At 47.2% G+C, this 12,038-nt stretch overlaps 2 protein-coding genes across 4 annotated transcripts; one reads left to right on the top strand and one right to left on the bottom strand.

Moving 5' to 3' along the window:
• Nucleotides 1-150: 150 nt before the first annotated feature.
• LOC146621905 (ras-related protein Rab-14-like) lies at nucleotides 151-8,201 on the top strand. 3 transcript variants are annotated; one of them, XM_085367627.1, is made up of 8 exons: nucleotides 151-267; nucleotides 747-805; nucleotides 1,189-1,242; nucleotides 1,920-2,097; nucleotides 3,996-4,062; nucleotides 4,358-4,445; nucleotides 4,530-4,560; nucleotides 4,732-4,980. In XM_085367627.1, the coding sequence occupies exons 2-8, from the start codon at nucleotides 754-756 to the stop codon at nucleotides 4,907-4,909; spliced, it is 648 nt and encodes a 215-aa protein (XP_085223753.1). In that variant the 5' UTR covers nucleotides 151-267; nucleotides 747-753; the 3' UTR covers nucleotides 4,910-4,980. The 3 variants fall into 3 exon arrangements, 2 of the variants coding, with proteins under 2 accessions (XP_085223753.1, XP_085223754.1); XM_085367628.1 differs by having other exon boundaries at nucleotides 151-243; XR_014906635.1 differs by lacking the exons at nucleotides 151-267; nucleotides 747-805; nucleotides 1,189-1,242 and adding an exon at nucleotides 7,970-8,201 and having other exon boundaries at nucleotides 1,943-2,097; nucleotides 4,732-7,053.
• Nucleotides 8,202-8,357: 156 nt separating this feature from the next.
• On the bottom strand, nucleotides 8,358-11,811 carry mak16 (MAK16 homolog (S. cerevisiae)). Its single transcript, XM_085366940.1, has 10 exons — nucleotides 11,666-11,811; nucleotides 11,042-11,091; nucleotides 10,850-10,959; nucleotides 10,697-10,761; nucleotides 10,341-10,492; nucleotides 10,180-10,234; nucleotides 9,655-9,729; nucleotides 9,461-9,577; nucleotides 9,270-9,335; nucleotides 8,358-9,044 (listed from the first exon to the last, which is right to left on the bottom strand). The coding sequence occupies exons 1-10, from the start codon at nucleotides 11,678-11,680 to the stop codon at nucleotides 8,832-8,834; spliced, it is 918 nt and encodes a 305-aa protein (XP_085223066.1). The 5' UTR covers nucleotides 11,681-11,811; the 3' UTR covers nucleotides 8,358-8,831.
• Nucleotides 11,812-12,038: the final 227 nt, after the last annotated feature.

Raw genomic sequence — 12,038 nt, forward strand, 5'->3', positions numbered from 1 at the left:
AAAGAAAGAAAGAAAGAAAAATGTAAATAAATAAAGTTACAAACGGGACGGTTGGGTGTGTCTAAATCCCCTTCTCGTCCGCTGGGCGGCAGTAGGAAGCTGTAAGTCTCGCGATACTACCTCTTTTCTCCTTGATGAGGAAGAGTCGCGGAAGAGGTAGAAGATTTTCCTGACGGCTCAGCAAGCGACCCATCAAGTTAGATAAAACTACCCGGCGAACCAGCGTTTTAAGCAGCTTTACAGGTCGGATAGACACCCGGACTGAAGGTAAAACACAGCGACGTGTAACGCCTCCTGTCTGATTGGTTTATTATTCGGTTGTTTTTACTGTAAAAGCTTCAGAAAGTGACCTCCTGCCGTTAGCGTTTAGCTGTTAGCAAGGCGTAGACAGCAGTGCAGCTGTTAGCCACTTAGCTCCAGGAGTGGAGCTCCGGGGGGCTCGGGGGACTCCTCGGGGGGTTCCTGTGGTTGAGCCGTCAGCGTTTCATACGTGTGATGAGGATGAAAGCTTCCTCTCCGCGGGGCTGTCACGGTGTTTAAAGCTAACGCTGGGCTCGGCGTTAGCTTCTGCTAGCTCAGCCGGCTGCTTCCTTCTCTGAGCTGTTTGTGTCTCACTCGGTGTGTTTGGAGGCTCAGACCGAGCTCCGAGGATCACTGTGACCGGGCTCAGACCGAGGGTGGAGCCCCGTGTTTGAGCTCAGGTTCTCGGTTTAAACCAAACACATTTCTTTGTTTTCTCTCCGCAGGATCACGATGACAGCCGCACCTTACAACTACTCCTACATCTTCAAATACATCATCATCGGTGAGTGACCCGAGCTCCAGCTCCTGTGTTTACTCCCGCAGCTCTGCCAGAGCAGCTTTGCATGAGTCCGTTTATAATAACCGTTCTGTATCCGTGACCGCTGCCCCTCACATCAGTAAACTCCCTCCTTCTAGACTAAGCTTGCAGAAGTGCAGAACCTGGCGCTGGTAAATGTGGAGTGTCTGCAGCGGGTGCAGATATTAAATAAAGACGATGTTGAGCTGTGACTCATGCAGCGCTGCTCTGGTAAAGTCCAGGAGTGAAACTGGACGGTGAATGAGCAGGAACACTTCAATCACGGGGAGTAAAAACGCTTCATCCGGGTGTTTCCTGATCACTGTCAGCCTTGGTGGCCGACCTCACCTGTGTTTGTCTGTCTGCAGGTGATATGGGAGTCGGGAAGTCGTGTCTGCTGCATCAGTTCACAGAGAAGAAGTGTGAGTGCTGCTTTTCTTCTTCTCTTTGTTTACTGAAGTTTAAGAATAGAATAGAATAGGCTTTTATTGTTATTATACATGTATGATGAAATTGTGAGTTATGGATATTTAAAATTTACCACCACTGTTTGGGTATGAGGGGCAAAGTGGTACAGCCTGTGTTTCTAGGTCTTTTATTTTGAAAGGCAAGCAGTGGAAAATCAGTTCAGGCTGACTTTTAGAGTCTTTTTTCTAATAATGTCAAGTTTGTTGATTAGGAATCCGTCTTAGCTGTTTAACAGCACGGCTCTAGTTTATCATATAAATATCTTAATAATGATCAAGTGTCAAGTTCGGGCTTCATAAATATCGATTTATGTTTTTTTTTTCTTCATTTTGATGTAACCGTAAACCTCCAACTTTGGAAACATTTAACAGGATTTCTTTGAATTGATGAACAATGTAAATAGATTAGCTTTTAGCATTCAGTTTGTTATGCTAGGAAAAAAACAAAAAGCGACTCGTGTGTTTGATTCTATCTGGATGGTTTCATGAAATTCATTCTGATAACAGATTTCGTGTGTTTGTCCCTGAGACAGCGACAAACACAAACATTTTTACCTTTACTTACCTGTTGGTGACCACTGCCCGTCCAATTCCTGTGTGTGTGTGTGTGTGTGTGTGTGTGCGCGCTGCAGTCATGGCAGACTGTCCTCACACCATCGGGGTGGAGTTCGGGACGAGGATCATGGAGGTTCACGGGCAGAAGGTGAAGCTGCAGATATGGGACACGGCGGGTCAGGAGCGGTTCAGGGCCGTCACCAGGTCCTACTACAGGGGGGCCGCCGGGGCCCTCATGGTCTACGACATCACCAGGTACCTAGGCAGGCGAGGGTGGATGGAGGAGGAGAAATCTGTGTCCTGTTTACTTAAAGGGACAGTTCACCATAAATGTAAAACTCTGGTTGCTCCGTCCTGTCGAGCTGCTAATTCAGCACTTTGTTGTTTGAGATCACAAACTGATAAAAAGACAAAAACCAACAAAACAAATCAGATATGCAGTGAAGATCATTTCATACAAAACATACACGAAATGAATGTAAGTTTCTGTCCTAGTAGAAAAAGTCGAACCATTAGATGAATAATAAATGATGAAGGTGTATGTAAAGTCATGTTAGATTAAATACGTCAGTTAAAACAAAGTAAACTGATAAAAATGGAAGTGATCCACAGACGCTCCGGTGAGCGGCTTCACGTCGGAACTATTTTCTTTCTACAGTCTACATCCACCAGCTATATCACTGTGCAGGAGGAAGTGTGCACTGAGGCATGAGGAACTGAGCATTATCTCTGTGCTCAGCTTTTTTTGTTTTGGTGGATCTGAAACATCCTTGAAAGAGTAGTTGTCAAACAGCTAACAGATCATCTGCAGAGGTTTATTTGAAGAGTTTCAGTCAGGTTTCAGAGCTCATCACAGCACAGAAACATCTTTAGTGAAGGTTACAAATGATCTTCTTATGGCCTCTGACAGTGGACTCATCTCTGTGCTTGTCCTGCTAGACCTCAGTGCAGCGTTCGATGCTGTCGACCATAATATCCTATTAGAGCGATTAGAACATGCTGTAGGTATTACAGGTACTGTGCTGCAGTGGTTTGTATCATATCTATCTAATAGACTCCAGTTTGTGCATGTAAATGGAGAGTGCTCTTCACACACTGAGGTTAATTATGGAGTTCCACAGGGTTCAGTGCTAGGACCAATTCTGTTCACATTATACATGCTTCCCTTAGGCAGCATCATTAGAAGACATAGCATACATTTACACTGCTATGCAGATGACACCCAGCTCTATCTGTCCATGTATTTAAAAGTAGAATGGGAGGCAGAGCCTTCAGTTTTCAGGCCCCTCTTCTGTGGAACCAGCTTCCAGTTTGGATTCAGGAGACAGACACTATCTCTACTTTCAAGATTAGGCTTCAAACTTTCCTTTTTGCTAAAGCATATAGTTAGGGCTGGACCAGGTGACCCTGAATCCTCCCTTAGTTATGCTGCAATAGACGTAGGCTGCCGGGGATTCCCATGATGCATTGGGTGTTTCCTTTCCAGTCACCTTTCTCACTCACTATGTGTTAACAGACCTCTCTGCATTGAATCATATCTGTTATTAACCTCTGTCTCTCTTCCACAGCATGTCTTTATCCTGTCTTCCTTCTCTCACCCCAACCAATCACAGCAGATGGCCCCGCCCCTCCCTGAGCCTGGTTCTGCTGGAGGTTTCTTCCTGTTAAAAGGGAGTTTTTCCTTCCCACTGTCGCCAAAGTGCTGCTCATAGGGGGTCATATGATTGTTGGGTTTTTCTCTGTATTATTGTAGGATCAACCTTAAAACATTAATCGCCCTGAAGCCACTTTTGAATGTAGACGTGAGAAAGGAAAAAGTTCCTGCATGAGTGAATTTTCTGTGGATCACACTCATGTGTGATGCAGGGTGTAGACTGTCCCTTTAAAAGTAGTGTTATGTTTCATGTGATGAGGTTGTTGATGGAGGCCTCCACCTGCTCTTGGCTGATGGTGGGCGGTAATGTTTAAATCTTAGAGAGTGACTTGAAAGCAGCAGGTCGACCAAGAACCGGTTCCTTTGTAGGATTCTCATCCAGACTAAATATTTGCCAGGCGGTGACTCTGATGGCGCCCTGACAGTCGATGCTGCTGTGGACTAAATGTCAGACAAACGTTCAGAGAGTGTATTGACTTTGTTATTTTTGTGTGTTCAGGAGAAGTACCTACAATCACCTGAGCAGCTGGCTGACGGACGCCAGGAACCTGACCAACCCAAACACGGTGAGTGCGCCCACGCAGACTTCTGTGGCGACTCTTTTAAATCTTCTTTTCAGGCAGGAGAGAGAGAATGATTTCAAAATGGAGTCTGAAGGTGAAAGTGACCCAGAGCTGCGGTGCGTAAACAGACTTGGCTGGACCGCAGCTACAAGTAAACAGTTATTACATCCCTGCTCACGTTTATGGCAGTAACCCCGTGCAGCTAACAAACACCTGTTAAGCTGCTGTGCACGAAACATCCTTTAACCTGTGACGCGCTGAAGAGTCGCTGCTCAGTCTGCGTGTCTCCGTGTCGTAGGTGATCATTCTGATCGGCAACAAGGCCGACCTGGAGGCTCAGAGAGACGTGACGTACGAGGAGGCCAAACAGTTTGCCGAGGAGAACGGTGAGACGCTCGCACGATCAGATAAACGCTCAGCAGCAGACGGAGACTCGCTGATTCCTCTGATTTCTGCTTCCTGTTTCTCAGGTTTGCTGTTTCTGGAGGCCAGTGCCAAGACGTAAGTACGGCGTGTTAGAGAGGAAGCTCGTAGTGGCTCGATGGTTACGATTCATTCAGAAACCCGTTCACACCACAGAACGGTGAAGTGCATGAACACGTGTTTCTGGGTCTTTGTGATGACTGATGTTTTAATAAGTCCTGACGAGTTTGGCCTCTGCTTCTTCTGCAGAGGCGAGAACGTGGAGGAGGCCTTCCTGGAGGCAGCGAAGAGGATCTACCAGAACATTCAAGATGGCAGCCTGGACCTGAACGCCGCCGAGTCGGGAGTCCAGCACAAACCTTCGACACTGCAGGGGGGGCGCCCCAACCCCGACAACCAGCCAGCAAAGGAAGGCTGCAGCTGTTAACCTTGAACAGAAAGTACGAACGCATCGAACAGACCGACACACGGACTCCGCCGGGCACTAACACTCACACCCAGAACCAGTCCACACTCATCATCGGCGCTGTCCACCCGCCGTTTTCTAATCCAAAGCAAGATTCAACAATCCTCCATCCGTTCGAGACTTTACCAACTCTGACCCGATCCTGAAAACCAAATCTAGAAGCACATCTCTGCAGCGTGAACTGGCTCAGAAAGGCTCCCAGATCAGGACCAACCGAGGCGGCGACCTCATCCAAAACCAGTCTGAGCACAGACCTGTGTCAATCTGGCCTTTGTAAACCACAACGCTTTAATCTCAAAACCAGAGAACTCCCCCAAACTGGGCCGCTCTCCCCACCGCGTCTCCATCGAGGATGCTTCAGCTCACACGCATTAAAAACCTCCTGCAGACTCGATCAGGATCATCGTGAGTACGCCACATTTGGTTTTCCATAAAATTCGGGCTTCCTTATCAACAAACCAATCAGCGCCATTGATCAGACCGACCCAGACAAACCGCCGCAGCAGGACGTGACGGTGAACGCTGGCGATCACGGAGGACTCCTGTCAGTCAGCTACGGCGGGCCGGCGTGCGGCCTGGACTGTGCAGAGTCCAGAGTAGGGTCAACTGAATCCGGACTAAAGTGAAGGTTTCACAGATTTAGCATCTTTCGTTTTTTCTCCCATAAGTAAAATGTTTAAATTCAGACAAACAAAACCAAATTGGGACAAAATGAAATTCAAAATAAGCAGACTCGCTGCTCTCAGTCCGAGTCCAGGTTCCCAATTCTGATTTACGTTCAAACTCCATCCCTCGGTTGGCTCTGCCTGGATGTCTCGGCTCACCCGGGATGTTCAGCTCTCTGCAGGGAAATGTTGTGAGCTTGTAGACTGAACCGGAGCGCAGGCCAGCGGACGTCTGTCACCTTCAGAACCAAAGAGGACACCTGAGCGCTGTGAAGCTGGAAGCTGACTGAAGGAGCCTCTGGGCTCCTGCAGAAATCCACCTCTGTTATTTTAGGAAGCAGAAGCTGAGAGAGCAACGAGAAAGGAGCACCCCAACCATCGAGTCGTGACGGCGTTTTAGCTTTTATTGCCTCTTTCTGTCTGCACGAAGCCAGTACAGCTGCCAGGTTTTGTTTTTTCACCACTGCTGTGTAGTATGAAAGTCATTTGAATGCATCGTCTGAATGCATGAAAATTACTGCAAGTTCCCATCTCCCAGCTCCAAGGGAGGAAAATAGTGACAGGAAAGAGGTCGGAAGGTCGGTTAGGAACCATCGGATGAGACAGTCTGCGCCTGCAGCTCCACCCACACAGCCACCCTTTCAATTTATGAAGTCTGTGAACTGATGTGAGTCTCGGTCGCTCTGTGAGGGATGAAGAACCCGAACGTCTCTCCGGCCCCTCGCTGGATCAGTTCAGGATGGATTTTTATTAAATGCCTTCATTATTTTCTTGTTTCTGTTTTTGGTTTTAACCAAATAAATACAGGATGTTCCCACAGCTCCCCCTTGTGGCCATTGTGTTTGCGTTGTTGAGCCAGGATTGCACTTTATCACTGTGCTTTCTCTGGTTTCCGCCGCGCTGCTGTGGAGACGTCACTGCTTCAAACGTCACGTAGACACCAGCGAGCGTATCTGAGGGAGAATGTGCTTTGTGGAGAAAATGATGCCTTCATGGTTTCTGGATCTACTGTTTTCCTCTTTGAAAAATCATTCCTGCACTAAAAGCTTCCCAAAGCTCCGAGTGATGCTCTGCCAGATTTCATTTCACACTTTTAAACCACCAAAGTCTGTGAGCACTAATGGGAGGGAGCAGCTTTTGCATTTAGAGTTTGGATCAGTTAACCTGGAATTAGTCTACCTGTATTTCTGCTTATTTACACTAAAATTAACAAAATACCCAAGAAATGTTTCCTTTGAGTCCCAGAAGTGACAAAACCCGGAGAGATGGAGTTGAAGGTCCATAAGCCATTAAAAGTTTCACCACCAGGGGGGAGTGTTTCACCAGCAGGTGTGCTGCCGTTTAACCTTAAACCAGGCGTGGACGACGGCTCCATCCTGTGGTAGAGAGTGGTATTACACACAGTACGGCTGGCTGAGCTGGAGTCTCTTCAACATGAAGGTTATTGCACATTTTATTAAAATTTAAAGTTTTGGAACTTTTTGACAGAAATTAACAAAAAGGATCTTTGATCGTTACTGAAATGATTACACTAATGTTTTTAATTACCTTTAATGCATGTAAATCACCTGTTGTGTATTTCTACATTCCTACAGTTTTGTTGCACTTTATTTTTGGGGGAAATTGGAAAATATGACGTAAATTTTAAAACATTCTGAAAATTTTTGTCTGTAGTATTAAAGTGAATGATGACCCAGAAAAAGTTGACTGGTTAAACCCAGGAAAACAAAAGAAATGATAAATTATCCCGTTTGTGTAGATTTAACATGGCGTCACTCAGCAGATCTCTTAATTGGGGAATTTTGTCGCCTCCGGGGTGCCGTATGGTCATCATGTCACTGCTCGCGCCGAGGTCACGTTATATGAAGTAAAAACGTCACCTCAGCATCTGGTTGTGACGCGTCCACATCTGTCTGAACAGGGCACAATCATGTGACTTTACCCTCTGCTGTCGTCTGATTGGTGGACAGCAGCGCGCTCCAACTATGATGAGTGATTTAACAATAAAACCTTTATGCGGTGAAAACAAACACGAAGCGTTTCAGGCGTCCTGTCTTTGTTTTTTCCTGATCGACCCCAAAATAAAAAAAACCCTGAAGTTTGTTTTTACTCTGCAGTGACCAAAAAGTCTGTGAGGCGTCACCGGGATCGGCGCCTTCAGCTTCCCTCGCCAAAGCGCTCAGCATCCAAAACTATTACACAAGACTTCTTATGCAAAATGGGAAAAACTTTATGGGATGGCCTCGGTCGTTACGCTGTTCAGAGTCTTAATTTCTATATATTAATGAGAAGACGATGCAGCGAAATCAGGTTAAACTACAGCTGACGTCCTTTTTATTTTTCCGTGTGCTCGTAGCAAAATCGTCTGATCAGCCTGAGGGAGGCGCTGCTGTTTGGCTGAAGCATGTGCAACTATAACAGTGAGGTGGAGATCAGGTGATGGAGTCGCTGTTTTTCTGTCTGTTCATTTTTCAGAAATCTGCTAAAATTAAAAAAGCTTATTCTGATTGTTTGCAATGATTCTCTGCAGCTGAAGCTGTCATTGTCCAACGGTGGAGACTCAGTTCTTTGTAAATAAACTATATATATGCTGTATATACGCCGATGACTCACTGCTCTTGTGTTCAACTGTAATTCTTCTGTCTGCCTGCAGAGGGCAGTGCGTCGGACTTTTATCTCAGTTAACATTAAATTCACTTATAACTAAAATTCACTGCATTCAAAGTTCACATTTTTTCCAAGTTTATTTTTATTTCAAACATAAAAATGTTTACAGGGTTTAGAAAAACATTCACGTCCGTCTTCTCTCCGTTAGCGCGGCGAACAGAAAAGTCGTCGTTCGCGTCACTGTGGGCGCTTCCTCACGTAATGTTCTGTTTTTGGCTCCACTTCCTGCTCATGTTTAAAGTGAAAGCAGCAGTCATGTGATCACATGCAGCGAGTCATGGATTCGTCTTTAAAGTGTGAAACGGGAAAACTCATTCTGATCAGGCTGTTTGATTATCAAAGGCCAATTAATCAATATTGTGATCAGCTGCGGACCTATCAGTGTCTTTCTGTGCTGGTCACATGACTTCCAGCCGAGCGAGACTTTAAACATGAACAGAAGAGCTGGTCGGACAATCCCCTCAGCTATGTAATGTTGCCGTGGTAACACAAGGTGAGGGAGCGAGGGGGCGTGTCCTCGGCAGTCAGTTTGCTTCGAGGGCACAGCGTCACTACGTGGCTCTGCTCTTGGAGGCGGGCTCTGTCTCCTGCTCGTACTCGATCTCCACGTACGCTCGCTTCTTCCTCGCCGCCGAGCCGTTCGCTGGAGATTTGCCTTTAGACCGCGAAGCCTTCGTCTGCACCTCCATCTCCTCTTCAACCTCCTCCTCGCTGGACTCATCCTGCTCCTCCTCATCACTGCTCGTCTTCAGCTTGTTCATGTCCTGCAAGGAGGAAGTCCAGTTAATGTAACAGTCAAACAATCGCATTTAAAGATCACGCCAGCAGAGCGGCGACCGACGTCTGAAAGGACAAAACTGCGTCAACGCGTCTCTGGATTCTGACTTCCTGCTCCTCTCTGACTCAACTTCCTGTCTTATTCAGTCCGACCTGAAAGCAGTTCATCAGACTTCAGTCGCCCCCTGCTGGTCATTAGAGAGAAGAGTTACCTCAAAGTCGCTCAGGTCGCTCTCCTCCACTTCTTCTTCTGCTACGAACTCTCTCTGCCCAACGTCCTGCACGCGCGCACACACACACACACACACACACACGCACGCACACACACACACAGGACATCCTTTCAGAATAAAGTTTTACAAACATGTTCAGCAGCTGGTGTAGTAACAGCTGCCTCAATCACCTCGTCCTCCTCCTCTTCTTCTTCTTCCTCCTCCTCCTCCTCTGACTCGCTCTCCTGGTCCTGCTGCTCCAGCGCTCGGTCGAAGGCGTGCACGGGGAAGTTGTAGATGTCTCCGTACTGAAACAAACATAGACCGTGAGTTAAACCGCACGATCGTCCTTGGCGTGCGAGCAGCGGTCGCGTTGGCGTCGTACCGTTCCCTGTTTAAGTCGCTCCAGCAGCTCCTTCTCGATGGCGTTATCCAGCTGAGCAGCAATCAGAGCCTTCTCCTAAAAGAAAACACCAACAAAGAAGAGACGGCCGTCAGAGCTCCTGTTCCAGGTCAAAGGTCACGATGAGATGAACTACAGAGGAATGAGCAGTGCTTCTGCTTTTGGTAACTTTTAGCAAATGTTTGCATCATTTTATTTTATGAAGTTCAGACAAAAGGAAAAAATCCTGAATCCTCTAAACAGGAGCTGCCAGCAGCTTTTAAGGTGGACCGTTCAGATGCTGCGAATCAGTCATTCCGCCTTAAATATCAGTTCGACGGCTGTTCCTCTTCAAAGCGAGGAAAGAATTCCAGCCGGACTTTATTCAACGTGAACGTTCCCTCTCTGTGGAAAACCGAAACTCGGCTCCTAATTTGTAAGGAAAATGTGACCTACGACCTCTCGTAGTCTGATTGCAGCTCTGTTAGGTGGTCAAGCGCCACCTTTGGGTGTGGTTAAAAGTCTCACCTCCTTCCTCCTCTCTCTGGTCTCCACCTTCCTGCTGAGAGGAACCAGCTTCCTCCTGAAACACACAGACAAGCAGGATGAACGCGGCGGGACGACACACCAGCTTCCTACTCGCAGTACTCGCTGTACTTTGTGTACTGCAGTACGGTCTGAGTACTCACTGCCTTTTGAGGACCAGTTTGCGCATGCGGATCAGGTACTGGGTGATTTTAGTGAACCTCTGTTTGCATTTGTGTCGGATGAATCGAGGCCAGTAGATCAAGTTCTCATCTATCTGTTCCAGAGCCTTCTCATAGTTCTTACTGAGCTTCACCTGCGCGCGCACACACACACACACACACACACACACACACACAGTTTGAGGCGTGAGTTAAAATCTTGTAAACTGAAGTTAGCTTCTTTTACACCAGATTCTTTAAACCGTGTCGAGGACGTCGGGCCATCGTCAGGAGACGTGACGTCTCCGTGTCTGGTGATCCACCACGACGAGTGACATAATCCCACTTTAGCCGCTCACCTTCTCCCACATCCTGGCAGGAAAAGCCGCCCTCTCGATGACCTTCATGTAGAGGAAGCACTGACCTGAAACACAAACGTTCCTCGCGTTACTCCCAAGACCTGCTGACCTGAGATCTGCCGGTAAAGCTGATGAGAGCGAGCGAGGACTCACCTTTCTCCTCCCTGATGGTGGCGTACTGGCTGTTGGCGAGCGGGCAGGACGCGCGGTTACACAGGCCCGTGATGTTGTACTCATTCCGGCAGAAGTTCTGACTCTTGGTCCTGGACAGAGAAACAAAGACGTGACACGGCTCAGAGCTCGTCAATGACACGAGTCGATAAATCCAAGCCGAGCGTGACTTACTTCACTTTGAAGGAGCAGAACTGCGTGTTTCCAATGAGGTCCCAGATCACCTGCAGGGGGCGGATCACACACTGATGCACATTACTGCTGCCTCAGTTTCTTTTTATGATTTTATTTAATTATTCGTCACAACTTTGAGAGACTTCACCATTAGACTTACTATCGTGTGAATTTATTTTAGCACTTTTCTGCTTACGTGAATCTATTTAAGGATGTGTTGCGTGCTGAGCTTTTGTTAAGTCTGACTACAGTTCGTCTTTTTCCTTCATGTGGAGCCTGATGATCTTTACGACACACGGAGAAAAGAATGATGGGTAACTGTGGCCGAAGTGAGGTCCACGCAGGTCTGTGACTGACTCCGCTTCATGATGTATTGATCGGAGTGTTTGCTGGAAAACTAAAAAACGTTAAAACTGATTTTATTTAATGGAATTTGGCGTGACCGGAAGAGCCGGCTAGCATTTAGCCTGGTGATGTGTTGAAACGCGTATTTTATCTCCGGATAAATGAGTACGGTTCAGCTCATGGTTCCTTTAAACTCCGGAGCTCTCACCGGCCAGTTAGCGTTAGCACGCAGAGCTAACAGCGCTTCTCGGCGGCTGTAAAAGAGCTTGTGACACTTACGTCGTCGTGCTGCATTTCCGGGTCCTCTCAGAGCGGGTCGGCTCGTCGGATATAATAAAATTAAATAAGTTCCGATCACGGCGTGAGGCTTTTTCAGCAGACCTGGAACCACATGGACGATCAGGGCGACACCATCTGTGTTTGGACAGAAATCTCATCCGGAGTGACGTCACCCGGAAGAAACATCGCGAGACTTCGAGATGTAACGTGTGTTGTAGATGTTATTATTACTTAGCGCATGCATTCGTGTAAAACGGCGTGATTGGGCTGCTGCTGAATAAAGATGATTGAATAGAGATTAAAAGCGAAAAGCACTGGAAACAGAGAAGCCTCCATCAGCATGCACCCGGCCAGGTGGAGAACTTCATCTACA

The sequence above is a fragment of the Diplotaxodon limnothrissa genome, linkage group LG12 (assembly GCF_057381915.1).
Source record: "Diplotaxodon limnothrissa isolate DT_005_m linkage group LG12, D_limnothrissa_male_GT1.1, whole genome shotgun sequence".
In the NCBI taxonomy this organism is placed as follows: Eukaryota; Metazoa; Chordata; class Actinopteri; order Cichliformes; family Cichlidae; genus Diplotaxodon; species Diplotaxodon limnothrissa.

Bases quoted from the DNA above. Each gene is read 5' to 3' on its own strand.
- LOC146621905 (XM_085367627.1), top strand. From the start codon at position 754: ATGACAGCCGCACCTTACAACTACTCCTACATCTTCAAATACATCATC. The intron at 806-1,188 runs GTGAGTGACCCG...GTCTGTCTGCAG, and splicing joins CTTCAAATACATCATCATCG to GTGATATGGGAGTCGGGAAG. The intron at 1,243-1,919 runs GTGAGTGCTGCT...TGCGCGCTGCAG, and splicing joins TCAGTTCACAGAGAAGAAGT to TCATGGCAGACTGTCCTCAC.
- mak16 (XM_085366940.1), bottom strand. The intron at 10,960-11,041 runs GTAAGTCACGCT...TTCTCTGTCCAG, and splicing joins TTCTGCTCCTTCAAAGTGAA to GACCAAGAGTCAGAACTTCT. The intron at 10,235-10,340 runs GTGAGTACTCAG...TGTGTGTTTCAG, and splicing joins AAACTGGTCCTCAAAAGGCA to GAGGAAGCTGGTTCCTCTCA.